This window comes from Nerophis lumbriciformis, linkage group LG29, assembly GCF_033978685.3.
Source record: "Nerophis lumbriciformis linkage group LG29, RoL_Nlum_v2.1, whole genome shotgun sequence".
Classification (NCBI taxonomy): domain Eukaryota; kingdom Metazoa; phylum Chordata; class Actinopteri; order Syngnathiformes; family Syngnathidae; genus Nerophis; species Nerophis lumbriciformis.
In genome coordinates, this window is record NC_084576.2 from 33,505,593 (window position 1) to 33,531,289 (window position 25,697).

The 25,697-nt window shown below is 43.0% G+C and overlaps 1 protein-coding gene across 2 annotated transcripts; it reads right to left on the bottom strand.

The window, feature by feature from the left end:
* Positions 1-1,224: 1,224 nt before the first annotated feature.
* On the bottom strand, positions 1,225-25,290 carry LOC133571925 (excitatory amino acid transporter 5-like). Of its 2 annotated transcripts, XM_061924457.1 has the most exons (11): positions 25,022-25,290; positions 22,751-22,830; positions 20,419-20,634; positions 14,635-14,677; positions 14,340-14,553; positions 14,158-14,257; positions 10,540-10,773; positions 10,283-10,477; positions 5,945-6,079; positions 5,717-5,876; positions 1,225-1,725 (listed from the first exon to the last, which is right to left on the bottom strand). In XM_061924457.1, exons 1-11 carry the CDS (start codon positions 25,178-25,180, stop codon positions 1,579-1,581), a joined length of 1,683 nt encoding a protein of 560 aa, XP_061780441.1. In that variant the 5' UTR covers positions 25,181-25,290; the 3' UTR covers positions 1,225-1,578. The 2 variants fall into 2 exon arrangements, with proteins under 2 accessions (XP_061780441.1, XP_061780440.1); XM_061924456.1 differs by having other exon boundaries at positions 14,340-14,677.
* Positions 25,291-25,697: the final 407 nt, after the last annotated feature.

Here is a 25,697-nt window from a genome sequence, read left to right on the forward strand (position 1 = left end):
GAGCTGAGCCGGAAGGCCATCCATCCATCCATCCATCTTCTTCCGCTTATCCGAGGTCGGGTCGCGGGGGCAGCAGCCTAAGCAGGGAAGCCCAGACTTCCCTCTCCCCAGCCACTTCGTCCAGCTCTTCCTGTGGGAGCCCGAGGCGTTCCCAGGCCAGCCGGGAGACATAGTCTTCCCAACGTGTCCTGGGTCTTCCCCACGGCCTCCTACCGGTCGGACGTGCCCTAAACACCTCCCTAGGGAGGCGTTCGGGTGGCATCCTGACCAGATGCCCGAACCACCTCATCTGGCTCCTCTCGATGTGGAGGAGCAGCGGCTTTACTTTGAGCTCCTCCCGGATGGCAGAGCTTCTCACCCTATCTCTAAGGGAAAGGAAGGCAAAGCTCTCAATTTACCGGTCGATCTACGTTCCCATCCTCACCTATGATCATGAGCTTTGGGTTATGACCGAAAGGACAAGATCACGGGTACAAGCGGCCCAAATGAGTTTCCTCCGCCGGGTAGCGGGGCTCTCCCTTAGAGATAGGGTGAGAAGCTCTGTCATCCGGGGGGAGCTCAAAGTAAAGCCGCTGCTCCTCCACATGGAGAGGAGCCAGATGAGGTGGTTCGGGCATCTGGTCAGGATGCCACCCGAACGCCTCCCTAGGGAGGTGTTTAGGGCACGTCCAACCGGTAGGAGGCCGCGGGGAAGACCCAGGACACGTTGGGAAGACTATGTCTCCCGGCTGGCCTGGGAACGCCTCGGGGTCCCCCGGGAGGAGCTGGACGAAGTGGCTGGGGAGAGGGAAGTCTGGGCTTCCCTGCTTAGACTGCTGCCCCCGCGACCCGACCTCGGATAAGCGGAAGAAGATGGATGGATGGATGGATGGTGTTCCAGTCCGGGATGTGTTAATCTTGTCTTCAGAATGTGTAGCAAGCCAATAAAACTGCGGTCCCCTCCGAGGTTTCTCATTGTCATCCCATTGGGTTGAGTTTTTTCCTGCCCTGATGTGGGATCTGAGCCGAGGATGTCGTCGTGGCTTGTGCAGCCCTTTGAGACACTTCTGATTAAGGGCTGTATAAGTAAACTGATTGATTGATTGATTGATTGATTGGAAAAAAAACCATCTCTTGACCGCGAATGCCCCCTGGGCCGCACTTTGGATACCCTCGGTCTAACCAAACTCAGACGCAACTTTGACAAGATACAAGTAGAGAACAGCATACGTTAAGTGAGGCAAGTTTTATTTGGAAAACACAAGCAGACAAAAAAACAACAACCATCGGTATAAAAACAACCCTCCTAATGTGACTTCTAAGAAAATGTTGCGGTTTTCATTGTGTACCAGGGTCGCAGCTTGGGCAAAATGTCCCTGCTTGTCAGTCAGCTGCTGCTGTCCCAGTTTGGGTGAGACCACTTTAAGGCAACATGACTGGGAGTCTAGCTAGCACAATCCCTACGGTGGAGGTCTAAAAGCCGAAGTCGCTACTGGCTGCAGACGGACGATTGAAAAGATGCATCAAGTAGTGAAGGTTTCTCCTTAGGCATGGCACTGTGGTCTCCTGTGAGTTGGAGCACTGCTGACGTGAGTGTCTCTAGACTTGGCAGAGGTTGTAGCAGCCCACAGGTTTCTCCAGGACGTTGTCTCCGTCCACCTCGAATACGAAATCGCAGCGGTGTGCCATCAGGGGCGCGTCCGACAGTGTCACGCTCTGGTTGCCCACCGAGATCACCGTGTCTCTCTGGTTTGAAAGAGGGAATCAGATATCAGAAACACAGTCCAAACGCAACCTAAAACCCCAAACATAGCCTGACACCTGAGCCCAAACTCGAGCCACAAAATAAAAAAAACACAAACCAGGATTTGCACCTGCCTTGTCTTCATTCAAGATGATCCCCTACTGGCCCCACTATGGACTGGACTCTCACATTATTAACTAGATCCACTATGGACTGGACTCTCACACTATTATGTTAGATCCACTATGGACTGGACTCTCACTATTATGTTAGATCCACTATGGACTGGACTCTCACACTATTATGTTAGATCCACTATGGACTGGACTCTCACACTATTATGTTAGATCCACTATGGACTGGACTCTCACACTATTATGTTAGATCCACTATGGACTGGACTCTCACACTATTATGTTAGATCCACTATGGACTGGACTCTCACATTATTAACTAGATCCACTATGGACTGGACTCTCACACTATTATGTTAGATCCACTATGGACTGGACTCTCACACTATTATGTTAGATCCACTATGGACTGGACTCTCACACTATTATGTTAGATCCACTATGGACTGGACTCTCACACTATTATGTTAGATCCACTATGGACTGGACTCTCACACTATTATGTTAGATCCACTATGGACTGGACTCTCACACTATTATGTTAGATCCACTATGGACTGGACTCACACTATTATGTTAGATCCACTATGGACTGGACTCTCACACTATTATGTTAGATCCACTATGGACTGGACTCTCACACTATTATGTTAGATCCACTATGGACTGGACTCTCACACTATTATGTTAGATCCACTATGGACTGGACTCTCACACTGTTATAATAGATCCACTATGGACTGGACTCTCACACATTATATTAGATCCACTATGGACTGGACTCTCACACTATTATGTTAGATCCACTATGGACTGGACTCTCACACTTTTATGTTAGATCCACTATGGACTGGACTCTCACACTTTTATGTTAGATCCACTATGGACTGGACTCTCACACTTTTATGTTAGATCCACTATGGACTGGACTCTCACACTATTATGTTAGATCCACTATGGACTGGACTCTCACACTATTATGTTAGATCCACTATGGACTGGACTCACACTATTATGTTAGATCCACTATGGACTGGACTCTCACACTATTATGTTAGATCCACTATGAACTGGACTCTCACACTATTATGTTAGATCCACTATGGACTGGACTCTCACACTATTATGTTAGATCCACTATGGACTGGACTCACACTATTATGTTAGATCCACTATGGACTGGACTCTCACACTATTATGTTAGATCCACTATGGACTGGACTCTCACATTATTAACTAGATCCACTATGGACTGGACTCTCACACTATTATGTTAGATCCACTATGGACTCGACTCTCACATTATTAACGAGATCCACTATGGACTGGACTCTCACATTATTAACTAGATCCACTATGGACTGGACTCTCACATTATTAACTCGATCCACTCGACAGCCATTGCACCGGTCGCCTCACATCTGCAGTCCCCTCCGAGGTTTCTCATTGTGGGTTTGAGTTCTTTCTTGCCCTGATGTGGGATCTGAGCCGAGGATGTCGTAGTGGCTTGTGCAGCCCTTTGAGACACTTGTGATTAAGGGCTTCATAAATAAACTTTGATTGATTGATTTCTCAAACTGTAAGTACCTTCTCCCAAATGGGGATTCCTGACCTCACTTCTAAACCCTAAAACGCTGACCAAGTACCCCAACCTTTCCAGAGAAGGCAGACCCTTAACCTTGACCCAAACATGGGACTACCTTCCCCTGACTGAGACCTCCAGCACTACAACCCAAACAACCGCCTTTACCTAACGTTGATTCAATCACAGAACTACATTCCCCTTATAGAGTCTCCTGGATTGCAAACCCAGGACCAAGGCTGCCTCACCATAAATATAGAACACACGTCGTGCTGGGGTCTCCCCCGTTTTGCGTGACGAAGCCTATGTAAAATGTAAATAAATGACCTGGTGCTTCATCCATCCATCCATCCATCTTCTTCCGCTTATCCAAGGTCGGGTCACAGGGGCATCAGCCGAAGCAGGGAAGCCCAGACTTTCCTCTCCCTAGCCCCTTCGTCCAGCTCCTCCCGGGGGATCCCGAGGCGTTCGCAGGCCAGCCGGGAGACATAGTCTTCCTAACTTGTCCTGGGTCTTCTTCGTGGCCTCCTACCGGTCGGACGTGTTTGGGTGGCATCTTGACCAGATGCCCGAACCACCTCATCTGGCTCCTCAGTGTGGAGGAGCAGCTTCATATGAAATTGTATTGCAAACCTATTTCTAGCCGTTTAACGCTCCGTCATGGATATGAATATAACTTCCCTTCATATACAGACTTGGGGGGGCTCCTATATTAATTCTGTTAATGGCCTTAATTTAGCCTGTGGCGGACTGAGGATTCCTCAAACCCAGAAATACTTTCCCCCCCAAACTGAGACCTCAGAACTACAAACTTTCTTTCCATCTGGAATCCCAAACCCTGATTTAACCCCGAAGCCAGAAACCAGCAACCAACCTCAGCCTTCCCGGTAAGGTCTATTCAGGTGTACTGGAGAGGAGGCTACGCCGGATAGTCGAACCTCGGATTCAGGAGGAACAGTGTGGTTTTCGTCCTGGTCGTGGAACTGTGGACCAGCTCTATACTCTGGGCAGGGTCCTTGAGGGTGCATGGGAGTTTGCCCAACCAGTCTACATGTGCTTTGTGGACTTGGAGAAGGCATTCGACCGTGTACCCCGGGAAGTCCTGTGGGGAGTGCTCAGAGAGTATGGGGTAACGGACTGTCTTATTGTGGCAGTTCGCTCCCTGTATAATCAGTGCCAGAGCTTGGTCCGCATTGCCGGCAGTAAGTCGGACACGTTTCCAGTGAGGGTTGGACTCGGCCAAGGCTGCCCTTTGTCACCCATTCTGTTCATAACCTTTATGGACAGAATTTCTAGGCGCAGTCATGGCGTTGAGGGTATCTGGTTTGGTGGCTGCAGGATTAGGTCTCTGCTATTTGCAGATGATGTGGTCCTGATGGCTTCCTCCGGCCAAGATCTTCAGCTCTCACTGGATCGGTTCGCAGCCGAGTGTGAAGCGACTGGGATGGGAATCAGCACCTCCAAGTCCGAGTCCATGGTTCTCTCCCGGAAAAGGGTGGAGTGCCATCTCCGGGTTGGGGAGGAGATCTTGCCCCAAGTGGAGGAGTTCAAGTACCTCGGAGTCTTGTTCACGAGTGGGGGAAGAGTGGATCGTGAGATCGACAGGCGGATCGGTGCGGCGTCTTCAGTAATGCGGACGCTGTATCGATCCGTTGTGGTGAAGAAGGAGCTGAGCCGGAAGGCAAAGCTCTCGATTTACCGGTCGATCTACGTTCCCATCCTCACCTATGGTCATGAGCTTTGGGTCATGACCGAAAGGACAAGATCACGGGTACAAGCGGCCGAAATGAGTTTCCTCCGCCTCTCCCTTAGAGATAGGGCGAGAAGCTCTGTCATTCGGGGGGAGCTCAAAGTAAAGCCGCTGCTCCTCCACATCGAGAGGAGCCAGATGAGGTGGTTCGGGCATCTGGTCAGGATGCCACCCGAACGCCTCCCTAGGAAGGTGTTTTGGGCACGTCCGACCGGTAGGAGGCCACAGGGAAGACCCAGGACACGCTGGGAAGACTATGTCTCCCGGCTGGCCTGGGAACGCCTCGGGATCCCCCGGGAGGAGCTGGACGAAGTGGCTGGGGAGAGGGAAGTCTGGGCTTCCCTGCTTAAGCTGCTGCCCCCGCGACCCGACCTCGGATAAGCGGAAGAAGATGGATGGATGGATGGATGGATGGATGGGCCAGAAACCAAACGTTTACCCCCAGAACTCCAGCCTCAGCCTGGCAACCCTGACCTAATCCTTGATTTAAAGGCAGACTTAACTCAGAATTCAAAGCTCAAGCTTACCCGTTTGGGTCCTCCTCCCTTACTGACGACGGACGAGTTGGCAGCAACGGTCGCAGCTTCGGCAGCAGCCGCCCTCTCGAAGTCTTTCTTGCACACATGCGCCATGATCCCCGCTGCTAAGGCGTCGCCGAGGACGTTGATCATGGTCCTGAAGCGATCGCTGTCGAAACCAGACGAGACTTTTAACACGCCTTGCCCTTCAACGTGCATCGTGCTGTGCGGACTCACAGAACCCAATCGATGGCCACAATCAGGGAGATGTCAGCAGGCGGTAGCCCCACAGAGGTCAGGACTATCACCATGGTTACCAGACCGGCTTGCGGTATCCCTGCCGCCCCGATGCTCGCTGCTGTGGCTGTGATGCTACGGGGAAAGATGCGAGAGATGAACTAACAGCAACTATGGATTGATCTGTGCAGTCTAGTGTTAAAATAATTGTTCCTAAATGATCACAAAAGGAGGAAGGCTCGTAAAACTCCACTGTGACTTCAAAGCGGACAGATGACAGGATCTGCCCAACTTCCAGACGAACTCTTTTTGAAGTATTTTACGAACTATTTTTGAACTATTTTATGGAACTCTCTTTGACATACTTGCCAACCCTCCCGGATTTTCCGGGAGACTCCCGAAATTCAGCGCCTCTCCCGAAAACCTCCCGGGACAAATTTTCTCCCGAAAATCTCCCGAAATTCAGGCGGAGCTGGAGGCCACGCCCCCTCCAGCTCCATGCGGACCTGAGTCCGCTTTCCCACAGTATAAAGAACGTTTACAGTAAAGCAGTCCCCATAAACAGCAATGTTGTGACACTCTTAAACAGGACAATACTGCCATCTAGTGCATTTTGATGAAAGCACTTTTGTGCGTGCCACACAGCAATGCATCATCAGAGAGGGTGTTCAGCATGGTTCGAAAGATAGTGACAGAGAATAGAACAAGGATGGACAATTCAACCCTTAACTCAACAATGAGTAGATGAGTGTTATGTGTGTGTATATGTGTAAATAAATGAACACTGAAATTCAAGTATTTCTTTTATTTATATATATATATATATATATATATATATATATATATATATATGTCTTAATAAGGTTATCCAAAAAATAGTGCTCGATACCGTAGTAGAGCGCAATATATGTATGTGTGGGAAAAAAATCACAAGACTACTTCATCTCTACAGGCCTGTTTCATGAGGGGTTCCCTCAATCATCAGGAGATTTTAATGGAAGCATTCACATACCATGGTTTATATAGGGCACAGAGTGGGTGGGTACAGGCTGGCGTAGGGGCGTGGTGATTGGCTCATGTGTTACCTAGGAGGTGTTTCCGTCTGTGGCGGCATGCTGATACAATTTCGCTGCGCTTGTTGAGGGATGACAGGTCTGGACGGTAAATAATAAACAGTTTCTCTTTCAAGCATAGGTTGCATCTTTTATTACCACTATTGTATTTTTGACAAAGACAATAATGTTGAATATTCAATAACATGGCAAATTCTTGCATCCAGCACACCTTACAATAGTGGTAATAAAAGATGCAACCTATGCTTGAAAGAGAAACTGTTTATTATTTACCGTCCAGACCTGTCATCCCTCAACAAGCGCAGCGAAATTGTATCAGCATGCCGCCACAGACGGAAACACCTCCTAGGTAACACATGAGCCAATCACCACGCCCCTACGCCAGCCTGTACCCACCCACTCTGTGCCCTATATAAACCATGGTATGTGAATGCTTCCATTAAAATCTCCTGATGATTGAGGGAACCCCTCATGAAACAGGCCTGTAGAGATGAAATAGTCTTGTGATTTTTTTCCCACACATACATATATATATATATATATATATATATATCCATCCATCCATCCATCCATTTACTACCGCTTATTCCCTTCGGGGTCGCGGATATATATATATATATATATATATATATATATATATATATATATATATATATATATATATATATATATATATATATATATGAAATACTTGACTTGGTGAATTCTAGCTGTAAATATACTCCTCCCCTCTTAACTACGCCCCCAACCACGCCCAAAACCACGCCCCCGCCGCCCCCCCCCCCCCCCCCCCCCCCACCTCCCGAAATTGGAGGTCTCAAGGTTGGCAAGTATGCTCTTTGAATTATTTTATGGAACTCTTTTTGAACTATTCTACGACCTCTCCTTTTGAACTGTTCGGTAACCAAAGGCAACGCTGTTTACGACCCACTTCCCTCTGGAAGCAGGTGGGGGGGAGTGTTGGAATAATTGTTTGTAAGTTATCACAAAAGAAATGTTGTATTATGAATGCTGTCTTTCGAGGCCTAACGAGAGGAAGAAGGCTCGTGAAACGCCACTGTGATTTCAACACGGACAGATGGCAGGATCTGCTCAACTTCCAGAGGAACTCTCTTTGAAGTGTTAAACGAACTCTCTCTGAAGTATTTCACAAACTCTCTTCCAACTATTTGGTAACCGAGGTCAACGCTATTTACGACCCGCTGCCCTCTTGAAGCAACTGTGGTCAGGAGACGGGAGGGGTTATCCATTGTCCTCCAACACCTGCCCCAGCTGGATCCAGGAAGAGCCCAAGCCCGAGAAATCCTCTTCTTGGTCTTCAAAGCGACCGAAAACAATGACTGTTTTACATACTTCCTATTTCTAATGAGACATGTGTTGGTGCGTGAACATTGAACATCTGAATAAATGAGGAGACGAAAACCTTCTTCGTCAGAGCGTGGTGCAGGACTGTACAGAGAGTGCGGTGGCCATGTCTCTCCTCAATATTGAGTCCAAATTGAATTCTGTGTCTCTGTTTGATTCCTTGCCTTTTGTCTTGTTTAATAGATGTCCTCAGTGTTTGAACGTGACAGGGAGAAAGTCAAATAAAGGAGGAGGAGTGCAATCTTTTGGCAGAGCGTGGTGCAAGACCGTACAGAGAGTACAGTGGCCGCGTCTCTCCTCAAAAGTGAGTCTACATTTAATTCTGTCTCTGTTTGATTCTTTGCTTCTTCCATCCATCCATCTTCTTCCGCTTATCCGAGGTCGGGTCGCGGGGGCAGCAACCTAAGCAGGGAAGCCCAGACTTCCCTCTTCCCAGCCACTTCATCCAGCTCTTCCTGTGGAACCCCGAGGCGTTCCCAGGCCAGCCGGGAGACATAGTCTTCCCAACGTGTCCTGGGTCTTCCCCGCGGCCTCCTACCGGTCGGACGTGCCCTAAACACCTCCCTAGGGAGGCGTTCGGGTGGCATCCTGACCAGATGCCCGAACCACCTCATCTGGCTCCTCTCCATGTGGAGGAGCAGTGGCTTTACTTTGAGCTCCCCCCGGATGGCAGAGCTTCTCACCCTATCTCTAAGGGAGAAACTCATTTCGGCGGCTTGTACCCGTGATCTTGTCCTTTCGGTCATAACCCAAAGCTCATGAACATAGGTGAGGACGGGAACGTAGATCGACCGGTAAATTGAGAGCTTTGCCTTCCGGCTCAGCTCCTTCTTCACCACAACGGATCGATACAGCGTCCGCATTACTAAAGACGCCGCACCGATCCGCCTGTCGATCTCACCATCCACTCTTCCCTCACTTGTGAACAAGACTCCCAGGTACTTGAACTCCTCCACTTGGGGCAAGATCTCCTCCCCAACCCGGAGATGGCACTCCACCCTTTTCCGGGCGAGAACCATGGACTCGGACTTGGAGGTGCTGATTCTCATCCCAGTCGCTTCACACTCGGCTGCAAACCGATCCAGTGAGAGCTGAAGATCCTGGCCAGATGAAGCCATCAGGACCACATCATCTGCAAAAAGCAGAGACCTAATCCTGCAGCCACCAAACCAGATCCCCTCAACGCCTTGACTGCGCCTAGAAATTCTGTCCATAAAAGTTATGAACAGAATGGGTGACAAAGGGCAGCCTTGGCGGAGTCCAACCCTCACTGGAAACGTGTCCGACTTACTGCCGGCAATGCGGACCAAGCTCTGACACTGATCATACAGGGAGCGGACCGCCACAATCAGACAGTCCGTTACCACATACTCTCCGAGCACTCCCCACAGGACTTCCCGAGGGACACGGTCGAATGCCTTCTCCAAGTCCACAAAACACATGTAGACTGGTTTGGCAAACTCCCATGCACCCTCAAGGACCCTGCCGAGAGTATAGAGCTGGTCCACAGTTCCACGACCAGGACGAAAACCACACTGTTCCTCCTGAATCCGAGGTTCGACTATCCGGCGTAGCCTCCTCTCCAGTACACCTGAATAGACCTTACCGGGAAGGCTGAGGAGTGTGATCCCACGATAGTTAGAACACACCCTCCGGTTCCCCTTCTTAAAGAGAGGAACCACCACCCCGGTCTGCCAATCCAGAGGTACCGCCCCCGATGTCCACGCGATGCTGCAGAGTCTTGTCAACCAAGATAGCCCCACAGCATCCAGAGCCTTAAGGAACTCCGGGCGGATCTCATCTACCCCTGGGGCCTTGCCACCGAGGAGCTTTTTAACTACCTCAGCAACCTCATCCCCATTCTTGTCTTGTTTAATAGATGTCATCAGTGTTTAAGTACCTGATGGTGACCAGCTGGCCAAAGTCCAAGTCGTACTCGTTGACTTGAGCTATGAAGATGGCTGCCACCGCCTCATACAGCGCCGTCCCGTCCATGTTGATGGTTGCTCCCACGGGTAACACGAAGCGAGCGATCTGCCGGTCCACTCCGCAGTTCTCCAACAGACATTTCATGGTGATGGGGAGGGTGGCCGAGCTGGAAGGCGAAGGGATTGTCAGAACAGGGCGAGGGTTTTTTACCCGGGCGGGACCGCTTACCTTGACGATGTGGCCAAGGCGATGACGAGAGCCTGCAGCAGACCCCGGATGAAGGTGAAGGGGTTTTTGCGGGTGAAGAAGTAGTAGAAGAGCGGCAGCAGGACGAGGCCGTGCACAAAGAGGCCGGACAGAACCGTGATGAAGTACATGCCCAGTTTTTCCCCCAAGTGGGCGGGGTCATGCATGTCCAGAATCTTCCCTGCCACCAGGAACACGATCCCAAAAGGGAAGTACCTGCGGGGATAAGGAAGTCGTTGAAAGTCGGAGGCAAACGGTAAGTTGTCACGTTGTGTAAATGGTCAATAAAAAGAGAATCCTTTTCAACTTATATTCAATTAAATAGACTGCAAAGACAAGATATTTAACGTTATTTTTTTGCAAATATTAGCTCATTTGGAATTTGATGCCTGCGACATGTTTCAAAAAAGCTGGCACAAGTGGCAAAAAAGAGTGAGAAAGTTGAGGAATGCTCATCAAAGACTTATTTAGGAACATCCCACAGGTGAACAGGCTAATTGGGAACAGGTGGGTGCCATGATTGGGTATAAAAGCAGCTTCCGTGAAATGCTCAGTCGTTCACAAACAAGGACGGGGGCGAGGGTCACCACTTTGTCTGCAACAAATTGTTTAAGAACAACATTTCTCAAGCAAGGAATTGAGGGATTTCACCATCTACGCTCCGTAATATCATCAAAAGGTTCAGAGAATGTGGAGAAAATCACTGCACGTAAGCCATGATATTACACACCTTGGATCCCTCAGGCGGTACTGCATCAAAAAGCCACATCAGTGTGTAAAGGATATCACCACATGGGCTCGGGAACACTCTCAGAGGGCCGCTTGTAACAGTGAGTAATATATGAATACACATATACATTATATATATATATATATATATATATATATATATATATATATATATGTATGTGTGGGAAAAAAATCACAAGACTATTTCATCTCTACAGGCCTGTTTCATGAGGGGGGTTACCCTCAATCATCAGGAGATTTTAATGGAAGCATTCACATACCATGGTTTATATAGGGCACAGAGTGGGTGGGTACAGGCTGGCGTAGGGGCGTGGTGATTGGCTCATGTGTTACCTAGGAGGTGTTTCCGTCTGTGGCGGCATGCTGTTACAATTTCGCTGCGCTTGTTGAGGGATGACAGGTCTGGACGGTAAATAATAAACAGTTTCTCTTTCAAGCATAGGTTGCATCTTTTATTACCACTATTGTAAGGTGTGCTGGATGCAAGAATTTGCCATGTTATTGAATATTCAACATTATTGTCTTTGAGGTCCCAAATGTGTTTGCTGAGTTCTGTGGTATTCCGCAGGTTTTGGTTCCTGAAAGAAGCCTTGTGATTGTTCCATCTGGTTTTGAATTCTCCCTCGGTTAATCCTACATATGTGTCGGATGTGTTAATGTCCTTGCGTATTACCTTAGATTGGTAGACAACTGAAGTTTGTAAGCACCCCCCGTTGAGAGGGCAATCAGGTTTCTTTCGACAGTTACAGCCTTTGTTGGTTTTGGAGTCGCTCTGTCCGGGGGCCGACGGCTCATTTGCAATTGTTTTGTTGTGGTTTGAGATGATTTGTCGTATATTGTTCATGCAGCTGTAGCTCAATTTAATGTTGTTCTTGTTGAATACTTTTCTTAGGGTGTTGTCTTTGGGAAAGTGTTTGTCAATCAGATTGAGGAATTTGTGTCCAATGTTAGTTGAGACGTTTTTGCTGTATGGGGGGCGACTCCAAAGGCTGTAACTGTCGAAAGAAACCTGATTGCCCTCTCAACGGGGGGTGCTTACAAACATCAGTTGTCTACCAATCTAAGGTAACACGCAAGGACATTAACACATCCGACACATATGTAGGATTAACCGAGGGAGAATTCAAAACCAGATGGAACAATCACAAGGCTTCTTTCAGGAACCAAAACCTGCGAAATACCACAGAACTCAGCAAGCACATTTGGGACCTCAAAGACAATAATGTTGAATATTCAATAACATGGCAAATTCTTGCATCCAGCACACCTTACAATAGTGGTAATAAAAGATGCAACCTATGCTTGAAAGAGAAACTGTTTATTATTTACCGTCCAGACCTGTCATCCCTCAACAAGCGCAGCGAAATTGTAACAGCATGCCGCCACAGACGGAAACACCTCCTAGGTAACACATGAGCCAATCACCACGCCCCTAGGCCAGCCTGTACCCACCCACTCTGTGCCCTATATAAACCATGGTATGCAAATGCTCCCATTAAAATCTCCTGATGATTGAGGGTACCCCCCCTCATGAAACAGGCCTGTAGAGATGAAATAGTCTTGTGATTTTTTTCCCACACATACATATATTGCGCTCTACTACGGTATCGAGCACTATTTTTTGGATAACCTTATTAAGACATATATATATATATATATATATATATATATATATATATATATATATATATATATACATATATACATTAACAATATATTTTTTACATAAGCTGCAAAAAAAACTTTAAAACTGGCTGCTCAGTCACCAGAATTTTACAGTAAAAGCAGTGGGTTTTTTACAGCATATAAAAAAATGGAATAAATAGAATGGAATGGAGAAACAATACCACTGTTTTTAGCGGTAAAATTAAAGCAACAGAGCTGCCAGTTTGTTTTTATACCGTTTTTCAAAAAATATTTTCAAATTTTTTTAATTTTTTAAAAATGTTTTTAAATGTTTTTATTTTATTTTTATTTTTTTTTATTTGTAAAAATTTTTAAAACGTTTTTTTAAATTTTTTAAATTTTTTTAAAACAATTTAAAACAATATTAAATGTTTTAAATTTTTTTAAACAATTTTAACAATTAACATTTTTTTTAGGGTTAAGATTAGGGTTAGGGTTAGGGTTAGGCTAAAATTTTTTTTTAAAAAGTTAAAAAAAAGTTTAAAATATTTAAAAAATTTAAAAAAATTTAAAAAAAATTAAAACATTTTTAAAAATTTAAAAAATTTAAATTTTTTTAAAAAATTTAAAATTGAAAAAATTGAAAATGTGTGAAGGCTAAAATATGAGAAGGGAGACTGTTGAACAACTTAAGCTGTACATCAAGCAAGAACGGGAAAGAATTCCACTTCAAAAATGTGTCTCCTCAGTTCCCAAACCTTTACTGAGTGTTGTTAAAAGGAAAGGCCATGTAACACAGTGGTAAAAATGCCTTTTTTTGCAATGTGTTGCTGCCATTACATTCTAAGTTCATGATAATTTGCAAAGTTTCTCAGTGTGAACATGAAATATCTTGTCTTTGCAGTCTATTCAATTGAATATAAGTTGAAAAGGATTTGTTGTATTCTCTTTTTATTTACCATTTACACAACCTGACAACTTCACTGCTTTTGGACTTTGTTTCGCAACAGGAGTCCTTCAAGGTCGGAGCTGCCTCACAGAACTAAATCCACTCATACGACAGTAGACTAAAACCAAACGTCCACTGCAGAGGCGGCCGCAAAGGTAAGACATCTTTTTCCTTTCCTCGCTGAGCTGTTGTGACATTTTATTTTTAGCCCTAATCTGAGGGGTTTATTTACCAACGCTGCGTGTGTGCGTGCTGGCGTGACAGCGCGGGCTCACCACATAGCGGCGTTGATGATCTTCATGACGCACTCGTTGATGCACTGACACACGTTGACCAGCGGCGCTCCTCGCTCGCCCATCTTGCCCAGCAGCAGGCCTGAGGAACATGCAAAGGTCACACCCTTTTTTTCCCCCGCCCGTCAAGTCGTCATGGTGGTGGTTTAGGTGGTGGTGCTCACCCATGGTGGCTGAGAAGATGACGATGCCGAGGACGTTCATGCCTTTGCTGGTGCTGGGCACCATCTTGTACTTGACGTCGGGCGCCGGGGTGATCTCCAGGAAGACGGGGTGTCCCAGGCGAGGGTTGTGGTAGTCGGGCATGACGTAGACGTAGTTGGCCTGCGACTCTTTGGTGTTGGCGCTCTGCACGATCGGTATCAGGTCCGTTCGGTACTGTTGTCGGACAAGGAAGAGCGTTAAAGGGTGTGACGGAGGAGGAGGAGGAGGAGGAGCCCCAGGACTTGATCCTCTTACCTGCTGGAAGGTAGCTTCGATGAGATTGGACGGGATCATGTTCCTGGAAGACACAAAACACTTTGATCACGGCAAGCGCAAAAACTCCAGTCAAAGATCCACGGCCATTTAGTGCTCCCTTAAACTTTAACCAAAGATGTGCTTAGACTTGGACTTAGACTTGGACTTAGACTAACTTTATTGACTCACAAGGGAAATTTTACATGTATCTCTTATGTGTGACTGCCATCATATTGCAGTCTACACGTATCTTCCATGTGTGACTGCCATCATATTGCAGTCTACAGGTATCTCTTATGTGTGACTGTCATCATATTGCAGTCTACACGTATCTCTTATGTGTGACTGCCATCATATTACAGTCTACACTTATCTCTTAGGTGTGACTGCCATCATAGTGCAGTTTCCACGTATCTCTTATGTGCGACTGCCATCATATTACAGTCTACACGTATCTCTTATGTGTGACTGCCATCATATTGCAGTCTACACGTATCTCTTATGTGTGACTGCCATCATATTGCGGTCTACGCGTATCTCTTATGTGTGACTGCCATCATACTGCAGTTTACACGTATCTCTTATGTGTGACTGCCATCATATTGCAGTATACACATAACTCTTATGTGCAACTGCCATCATATTACAGTCTACACATATCTCTTATGTGCGACTGCCATCATGTTGCAGTCTACACGTATCTCTTATGTGTGACTGCCATCATATTGCAGTCCACACGTATCTCTTATGTGTGACTGCCATCATATTGCAGTCCACACGTATCTCTTATGTGAAACTGCCATCATATTGCAGTCTACACGTGTCTCTTATGTGTGACTGCCATCATATTGCAGTCTACACGTATCTCTTATGTGTGACTGCCATCATATTGCAGTCTACACGTATCTCTTATGTGTGACTGCCATCATATTGCAGTCTACATGTATCTCTTATGTGTGACTGCCATCTACTGGTCACACTTATCATTACACCATGTACCAAATAAAATAGCTTTTTAGGTGCGCCTTATAGTCCGGAAATTACGGTATATTTCATTAGAAATTGCCGGTAAAGTTAAAGAAATTAATTTCCATGAGCTCCCGTGGGAATGCCAGCAGGACTGTGAGGTCCTGAGCTGACCTCTGGCTCGCCTCTCTTGACTAATCACATCAGCAGAGTTTATTAGTGGATGTGTTACGTGAATGTTGCTGCACTAAAGCAGTGAAAGTGCAGGATTATCAGATCAGCAATAAGTGGCTTCCTGGTCTGAGACAGCGATGACTCTGCAACTATTTCACTTCAAAACATTTTGTCTCTTTGCTTTTTAAGCCTTTTGGGTTTTGTTGAATGAAACACATCATATTGTTCCTAATGATCTTCATTTAAACAATACTGTTAAATGCTGTTTAGTGAATGTATTTCTGTTTTGTTATGTAATATATGACTGTTATTTTGAAGGGTGTGCAAGTGGATGTGCTTTTATTGTGTTAAATAGACTGCAAAGACAAGATATTTCATGTTCACACTGAGAAACTTAGAATTTAATGGCAGCAACACACTGCAAAAAAGATTTTCAAGGTAAACAAATGATTTTCAAGGTAAAAAAAATTTCAAGGTAAAATTTTTTTTTCAAGGTAAAATTTTTTTTCAAGGTAAAAAAATTTTTTCAAGGTAAAAAATGATTTTCAAGGTACAAAAAAATTTTCAAGGTAAAATTTTTTTTTCAAGGTAATTTTTTTTTTCAAGGTGAAAAATGATTTTCAAATTTTTTTAATTTTTTAAAAATGTTTTTCAATGTTTTTATTTTTTGTAATTTTTTTTTTATTTGTAAACATTTTTTAAACATTTTTTAAACATTTTTTTTAATTTTTTAAAACAATTTTAATTTTTTTAAACAATTTTAACAATTAACATTTTTTTTTAGGGTTAGGGTTAGGGTTAGGGTTTGGGTTAAGATTAGGGTTAGGGTTAGGGTTAGGGTTAAGATTAGGGTTAGGGTTAGGGTTAGGGTAAAAATGTTTAAAAAAAAGTTTTAAAAAAGTTTAAAAAAAGTTTTAAAAAAGTTTAAAAAAAGTTTAAAAAAAGTTAAAAATATTTAAAAAAATTAAAAAATATTTTTTTTAAATTAAAAAAATTAAAAATTAAAATTAAAATAAAATTTTTTTTTTTAATTTTTAAAAAATTTAAAAAAATTTAAAAAACTTAAACATTTTAAAAATTTAAAAAAATGTTTTAAGTTAAAACATGATTTTCAAGGTAAAAAATGATTTTCAAGGTAAAAAAAAATTTTCAAGGTAAAATTTTTTTTTCAAGGTAAAATTTTTTTCAAGGTAAAAAATGATTTTCAAGGTAAAAAACTTTTTTCAAGGTAAATTTTTTTTTTCAAGGTTAAAAATGATTTTCAAGGTTAAAAATGATTTTCAAGGTAAACAAATGATTTTCAAGGTAAAAAAATTTTTTAAAGGTAAAATCTTTTTTTCAAGGTTAAAAATGATTTTCAAGGTAAACAAATGATTTTCAAGGTAAAAAAAAATGTTCAAGGTAAAATTTTTTTTTCAAGGTAAAAATTTTTTTTCAAGGTCAAAAATTTCTTTCAAGGTAAAAAATGATTTTCAAATTTTTTTAATTTAAAAAAAATATTTTTTATTTCTTTTTTTTTTTTTAATTTGTAAAATTTGTTTAAACTTTTTTTTTTTTTTCTTCTTTTTTTTTAAAACAATTTAAAACAATTTTTAATTTTTTTAATTTTTTTAAACAATTTTAACAATTAACATTTTTTTTTTAGGGTTAGGGTTAGGGTTAGGGTTAGGGTTAAGATTAGGGTTAGGGTTAGGGTTAGGGTTAGGATTAGGTTAGGGTACATTTAAAAAAAAAAAAAGTTAAAAAAAAGTTAAAAAATAGTTAAAAAAAAGGTAAAAAAAAGTTTAAAATATTTAAAAAATGTAATTAAAAAAAAAAAAAAATTAAAAAATAAATAAATAAATAAATAAAAATAACAAAAATAAATAAATAAATTTACAAAAATAATTTTTTTTTTTTTTTTTTTTTTTTAATTTAAAAAAATATATTGTGGTCCTCGACTTAACTTTTTACTTTATTGTAATTGCGCCCCACGCTAATAATCACATTTAAATATGGCCATCTTGAATCCTACTACCAAAGAACCCTAACTAAAATAATGTTACCGACATAAACATCAAATCAAATCGGGCAACACAAAAAGCAACTCCCTGTGAGCAAGCGGAAGACTTTGGGGAACTCGAAAGTGTCCAAATATTACATTCTGACATTCAATTGTACATTTTCAATGACTTCAGGCCTGCCGTAGACCGGGGCCACCATTGCTGTGGAAGTAAACTTCCATTAAGTTTAGTTACCTTCTTAGTTACGGAATTCTAGAGTGAATAGTTTGTGCTCCACCACAGAAATTGAGTTTGAGAGCCCTGCATTGAAAAAACTGTTGAAATAACGTTTTTTTGAGCTCACTTTAGGCCCAGCATACTGGAATTCTGACTCCATAGAAGAATTAATCATATTACCATTTCACTTCAGAATACTGACTTTCGAGCTAAAAAGCTGATATTGGAGTATGCCACTTTTGCCCATACAAAGCATGCAGCAGGATTTCAAGAGGAGATCACAGTCTCTGTGACTTATGACACAGGATTTGCTGTTATGTCAGTTCCTGGGATCCAAGATTAGATCTCTTCAGGCAGAGAGAGGGTGACGTGGATCTGGACTGAATGTAATTATGTGCTGCCTTGCCTTCAGGCATGTAGAGGGTCCAACGTCCAACCCAGGGGTGTTAAACCTTTTTCCAGCAGGGGCTCCGTACATAAAAATTGAGGGCCACTTCAATACACTTTGTACATTACAGATACTACAACCAATACAATGTGGGACTATCAATATATGCCAAACTCTCTGAACACAACATCCACATCTTAGCTTTGTGTTAGCAATAACAAAACATATTCTACGCAGTTCTCTTCTAAATGTATCATTTTCAACCCTAAAAACACCTCAGTTAAAAATATCAATACTACAGTAGTATTGGTTACTAGACCAGAACACCTCAGTCATATAACGAGGTACTTAGTTCATTCTAGCTGTTAGCATGCTAATGTTTAAGTTGGACTCGTGCATTTCAGCGTCCACACACAATTTCTCTCAAAATTGCATATTCTAATTTTTTTGTGTAGTGTTCTAGTCCGGGATGTGTTAATTTTGTCCTCAGAATGTGTAGCAAGCCAATAACAAAAACAAAAAACAGCTCTGTACCGCGAATGGCCCCTGGGCCGCACTTTGGATACCCTTGGTCTAACCAAACTCAGACGCAACTTTGACAAGATACAAGTAGAGAACAGCATGCTTACTTTGTTTTTTTTGCAAATTAGTCACATAACTTGGTACTTGACGCATTCTAGCTGTTAGCATGCTAACGTCAAATTTGTTTAATTTTTTAAAAATGTTTTAATTTTTTTTTCTTTTTTTTAATTTGTAAAAAAATTTTAAACTTTTTTTATAACAATTTAAAACAATTTTATTTATTTATTTATTTTTTAAACAATTTTAACAATTAACATTTTTTTTTAGGGTTAGGGTTAGGGTTAAGATTAGGGTTAGGGTTAGGATAAAAAATTTTTTTTAAAAGTTAAAAAAAAGTTTTAAAAAAGTTTAAAAAAAGTTAAAGTTAAAAAAAAGTTTAAAAAAAAGTTAAAAATATTTACAAAATTTAAAAATATTTAAATTTTCAAGGTAAAATTTTTTTTCAAGGTAATTTTTTTTTTTCAAGGTAAAAAATGATTTTCAAGGTAAAAAATGATTTTCAAGGTAAAAAATGATTTTCAAGGTAACATTTTTTTTGCAAATTAGTCACATAACTTGGTACTTGACGCATTCTAGCTGTTAGCCCTGCTAACGTCAAATTTGTTTAATTTTTTAAAAATGTTTTAATTTTTTTTTCCTTTTTTTTAATTTGTAAAAAAATTTTAAACTTTTTTTATAACAATTTAAAACAATTGTATTTATTTATTTATTTTTTAAACAATTTTAACAATTAACATTTTTTTTTAGGGTTAGGGTTAGGGTTAAGATTAGGGTTTGGGTTAGGGTAAAAAATTTTTTTAAAAAGTTACATTTTTTTTTTAAAAAGTAAAAAAAAAGTTAAAGTTAAAAAAAAGTAAAAAAAAAAAGTTACAAATATTTACAAAATTTAAAAATATTTAAATTTTCAAGGTAAAATTTTTTTTCAAGGTAATTTTTTTTTTTCAAGGTAAAAAATAATTTTCAAGGTAAAAAAATAATTTTCAAGGTAAAATTTTTTTTTGCAAATTAGTCACATAACTTGGTACTTGACGCATTCTAGCTGTTAGCATGCTAACGTTAACGTTTAAGTTTGACTCGCGCATTTCAGCGTCAACACGCAAATTTCTCCCAAAATTGCATATTCTAGTTTTTTTGTGTAGTGTTCTAGTCTTCAGAATGTGTAGCAAGCCAATAAAAAAAACAAGAAACAGCTCCGGACCGCGAATGCCCCCTGGGCCGCACTTTGGATACCCTTAGTCCAACCAAACTCAGATGCAACTTTGTCAAGATACAAGTAGAGAACCGCATGGACCGTGGGTAACAAGTCGAGCCTGACCTTGGGTGGGATGGAGACTTGTATTAAGACCCAATATACAAGGGCTATTCAACTAAGTTCTTCCAAAGACCACTTTTTCAGAAAGCTAAGGACCGGAGCCGATCTACGTTGCTCTACCCGTGACAACCAAGGATGTTTACCTGATGAGGTCCAACAGAGCATCAGCCGAAGTCATAACCGGACCAGAGTGCGCGTGGTGGCCGTCCTTGTCGGCGCCCGTGCCCGGGTGGATAATGAGGACCAACACGATGCCGACGATGACCGCTATGAAGGTGGTCCACAGGTAGTAGGTGACGGTCAGGACACCCAGGCGACCGCTGGCCTTTGTGTCCATGGCTGACAAACCGGACATAAGACTACAAGAGTACAAATGAGAGAGGCACACAGTTAGAAGAGATTACATTTGGCTCTATTAAATGGACTGTTTGCTACATTTACACAGATGCTAACTTTCCAATGTATTTTAAACAATACCTCCCACCCTCTTACTTACTAACTTACCTTACTTACGCCCTCTTACGTTGAGCTCAAGAGAGCAGAAATGGACAAAAGAAAGTCTATCTTATGAAAAATCAGGTTCAAAGCCATGGCAAGTTGTTCTCCCGACAAGAAAGGACTATTTTTCGCAGCAAGATGAGGCGACATCCCTACAGCAAACGCCTGCTGTGCGCCTCGAAAGAGGTGGGTGGTGCTTTACTTACGTGTTCAGATTACGGTTAAGGTGCGGTGATAGCATAACATTTAGATTATTACTGTGACTGATTTAGTAAGTACCGTATTTTCCGCACTATAAGGCGCACCTAAAAACCACAAATTTTCTCAAAAGCTGACAGTGCGCCTTATAACCCGGTGCGCTTTATATATGGATTAATATTAAGATTCATTTTCATAAAGTTTCGGTCTCGCAACTACGGTAAACAGCCGCCATCTTTTTTCCCCGTAGAAGAGGAAGTGCTTCTTCTTCTACGCAAGCAACCGCCAAGGTAAGCACCCGCCCCCATAGAACAGGAAGCGCTTCTTCTTCTACTGTAAGCAACCACCCGCCCGCGTAGAAGAAGAAGAAGCGCGCGGATATTACGTTTCATTTCCTTTGTGTGTTTACATCTGTAAAAACCACAAAATGGCTCCTACTAAGCGACAGGTTTCCGGTTCATGAAAAGACGCAATCTCTCCATCCGCACACGGACTACTATTTCACAGCAACTGCCTAAAGACTTTCAAGAAAAGCTGGCTTCTTTCCGTGCATATTGTAAAAACAAGATAGCTGAAAAAAAGATCCGGCCAGAGAACATTATCAACATGGACGAGGTTCCACTGACTTTTGATATTCCTGTAAACCGCACTGTGGATACAACGGGAGCACGTACGGTGAATATTCGCACCACAGGGAATGAGAAGTCATCCTTCACTGTGGTTCTAGCTTGCCATGCTAATGGCCAGAAACTTCCACCCATGGTGATATTCAAAAGGAAGACCTTGCCAAAAGAGACCTTTCCAGTCGGCGTCATCATAAAAGCTAACTCGAAGGGATGGATGAAGAAAAGATGAGCGAGTGGTTAAGGTAAGTTTACGCGAAGAGGCCGGGTGGTTTTTTTTACGCAGCTCCGTCCATGTTGATATACGACTCCATGCGCGCTCACATCACGCTGGTTTTTAATATATTATTAAAGTTTGACTGACCTATCTGACTGTTTTTTTGACATTCCTTTAGCGCAGTTAGATGCGGCTTACAACACGGGGCGGCTTATTGGTGGACAAAGTTTTGAAATATGCCGTTCATTGAAGGCGCGGCTTATAACCCAGGGCGCCTTATGGTGCGGAAAATACGGTAAGATGACCTAAAAGTATCCCGAACGGCACAAGCGGTAGAAAATGGATGGATGGATTAATGCGAACACTTCCTTTTTGACACTCCGGCCATGCCATAGCGGGGGAACTTGGCTGCAGTTCACATCCGACTGATAAGCCACAAGAGAGCAGAAATGGACAAAGGAAAGTCTACCTTCTGGAAATATCAAGTTCAAAGCCGTGGCAAGTTGTTCTCCCGACAAGAAAGGAGTATTTTTCGCAGCGAGAAGAGGCGACATCCCTGCAGCAAACGCCTGCTGTGCGCCTCGAAATAGGTGGGTGGTGCTTTACTTACGTGTTCAGATTACGGTTAAGGTGCAGTGATAACATAACATTTAGATTGTTACTCTGACTGATTTAGTAAGTAAGATGATAAAAAAGGGACAAGCGGTAGAAAATGGATGGATGACATAAAAGTTGAACGGTAATGAAAGACGGTCGGCAGGATGTCGAAAGGAGACTTTTTGTTATTGCAAACAGCCCCTTTAAGTCAAAGTCGACTGAAAACAATCCATAAAACATGAAAATAAATCACGAATGAAAAGGAGCAGAAAGAAGTATAAACTGAGATACTTCGGAAGGAGGTTCGGAAGTTGGCTGCTTCTAGGAAAGAGCGTGTTGTACCTGGAGGTGATGAGGGGCAGAATCAGCATCTTTAACATCCTCATCAGCAGCTCCCCGGGGAAGGAAAAGTAGATCTTGGCCTGTGTGACAGAGAACCGGGAGAAAATGAAACAGATTTTTGATGCCGCCTGGTTTTTGAGACATCAATTAGGCAGAAAAAGTCTATCCATCCAACGTCCTCCCAGCCAGTGTTGTACGATCCATCCACCCGTTTGTCCAACTTCAGTCAGTTAATTCATGGATCTAACCCCTGCATGTCCATTTGTTTGTCCAAGGTTCTGTTTCCAAACATTTATCAACCTATACTCCCATCTGTCCCACAATACTGCCTTCTATTCGCCCATCTTGCTATCCACCTATGAAGACGTTAATGTACAACTAACTTTTCTGGCTCGTTGTGGTTCAGCATCTTCGCCCCTGTGTGGGTGCACGGGACACAACAGTAGAGACGGGAATGGATGAATGGTGTTTGAACCGGTATCCCTCTGGTTACTGAACAACCCGTTCTGCCTCCTGAGCAATGCTGTCCACACTATCTGTCCAGTGATCCATGGTCTCAGCGGCTATTTGAGTCAAAATTTAATCTGTCAGTCTGTCCAACCTTATCCATGTACTTTGTCACCATTTATTCAATGTTTAGAGCATCCATTGTCCATTAATCCCAACTGATACTCTGTCCAGTGATCCATCTGTCGCCCCGCTGGCTATCTATTGGACTTTACATCCATCCGTCCGTCCATTGGCCGTCTGTCGAGCCAACCATCCAACTGTCCTTCCAGTCGTTCATTCAGTTGTTGTCCAGCCAATTGTTTTTCCAGAGATCCATCACTCCCTGTCCATCCAGCTCTACTACTAGTGTCTGTTCTTTGGTCCACCTATCAAACCGACCCTTTAACTATCCGTGAATCCTTGACCTGTACAACCATCCATCCATTGGCCGTCTGTCAGCCCAACCCTCCACCTGTCCCTCCAGTCGTTCATTCAGTTGTTGCCTAGCCAATTGTTTTTCCAAAGCTCTGTTCATCTATGTCTCTGTCCATCCATCTCTACTACTACCGTTTGTACTTTTGTCCACCTATCAAACCGACCGTTCAACTATCCGTGAATCCTTGACCTGTACAACCATCCATCCATTGGCCATCTGTCAGCCCAACCCTCCACCTGTCCCTCCAGTCGTTCATTCAGTTGTTGTCCAGCCAATTGTTTTTCCAAAGCTCTGTTCATCTACGTCTCTGTCCATCCATCTCTACTACTACCGTTTGTTCTTTTGTCCACCTATCAAACCGACCGTTTAACTATCCGTGAATCCTTGACCTGTACAACCATCCATCCATTGGCCGTCTGTCAGCCCAACCCTCCACCTGTCCCTCCAGTCGTTCATTCAGTTGTTGTCCAGCCAATTGTTTTTCCAAAGCTCTGTTCATCTATGTCTCTGTCCATCCATCTCTACTACTACCGTTTGTTCTTTTGTCCACCTATCAAACCGACCGTTCTATGATACGTGAATCCTTGACCTGTACAACCATCCATCCATTGGCCATCTGTCAGCCCAACCCTCCACCTGTACCTCCAGTCGTTCATTCAGTTGTTGTCCAGCCAATTGTTTTTCCAAAGCTCTGTTCATCTACGTCTCTGTCCATCCATCTCTACTACTACCGTTTGTTCTTTTGTCCACCTATCAAACCGACCGTTCAACGATCCGTGAATCCTTGACCTATACAACCATCCATCCATGCATCTGACTGTACTGCTTCGTATCCATCCACCTTTTCACTTGTATGTGCTTAGGTCAGACCAGTCAAACATTGGACTGTCCATCCATTTGTCCGTTTGTCTTCTTAATGACCCGAACTCTTATCAATTGATCCATCCGACTATACTGCCGCCCATCCGTGCAACTTTTCATCCGACTGTCCTTACAATCGACCAGTTGACCATTCATCTGTCTGGTCATCCATTAATTAATTTTGTTGTCTGTCTGTCTGCCATTGTGTCTGTCCATCGAACTATACTACCCTCGCGCTAATTTTATTGTCCAACCGTCTGTGTCCTTTCATTCATCTATCCATCTGTCCTTTGGTTAAGCAATGCACTATCCATCAGTCTAACCTCTCGACATACATCATTTAACCTAAATTCAATCTGTCCATTCCATCCATCAATTTATCCAGTTCTCTTATGCTCCTATCAATCCTACCAATTCTTTTCAATTCAACTGTATACACCCAACCATTAATTCATCTGTCCTATGGTCTGTTCGTCCGTCCTTACCTGCGTAGACAGGTTGAGTGACCTTAGGAAGAATCCGAGCACACAGCCTGTTACCACCGCAAACACTGAAAGAGTCAGCAGGCCGTTCCTCTTGCAGTAGTCCTTCACGTATGCGTTGATCTTCATCAAGTTGGGAAACATTTTCCTCCTTGACTCCATATCCCGACCCACCAGGGTTGAGTGTGGGCCCTGCCGGTCAACCCTGCCCTTTCCGTCCCGCCGACTGAGAGTCGCCGTCCAGTAGTGTTGACAAGAGGGACGACAGTCGCTGTTGGTTGTCAGCTCTTCGCCAGCAAGGTGCTCATTCAGTCTCAAGGGAACAAATGTTCTCACTGGCTAATTCCAGGTTAAGTGTTCCTTCATGGGATTATCCTTCTTCCATGCCAACAGAGACTACTTCTTTTGCCGGCGCTGAGGCTTAAGAGTGCTAAAGACTGATTCCATTCGTAGCTCATTAGAGAGTTTAGTCGCTACCAACCTTCAAGCCCTTCCAGTCACAACGAGATGGGCTGCTTTGTTGACGTCTGTGAACTCTCTCCTACAACAACAACTTTGACTTAAATGTACCTAAGGGCTTTTGAGAGCAGAACTATAATCAGCAAAATCAGTACGTATCTCAATTTGAAGGTCTTATTTTGTTTTATTTGAGGTACCGTAAGGAAACAAAATTCTAAAC

Excerpts from the sequence above, each read along its gene's own strand:
- LOC133571925 (XM_061924456.1), bottom strand. The coding sequence starts at position 25,180 with ATGGAGTCAAGGAGGAAAATGTTTCCCAACTTGATGAAGATCAACGCA. Across the intron at positions 10,774-14,157 it reads ATCATCAACGCCGCTATGTG|GTACTTCCCTTTTGGGATCG; the intron begins GTGAGCCCGCGC and ends TTATCCCCGCAG. Across the intron at positions 5,877-5,944 it reads GTGGCCATCGATTGGGTTCT|CGATCGCTTCAGGACCATGA; the intron begins GTGAGTCCGCAC and ends TGGTTTCGACAG.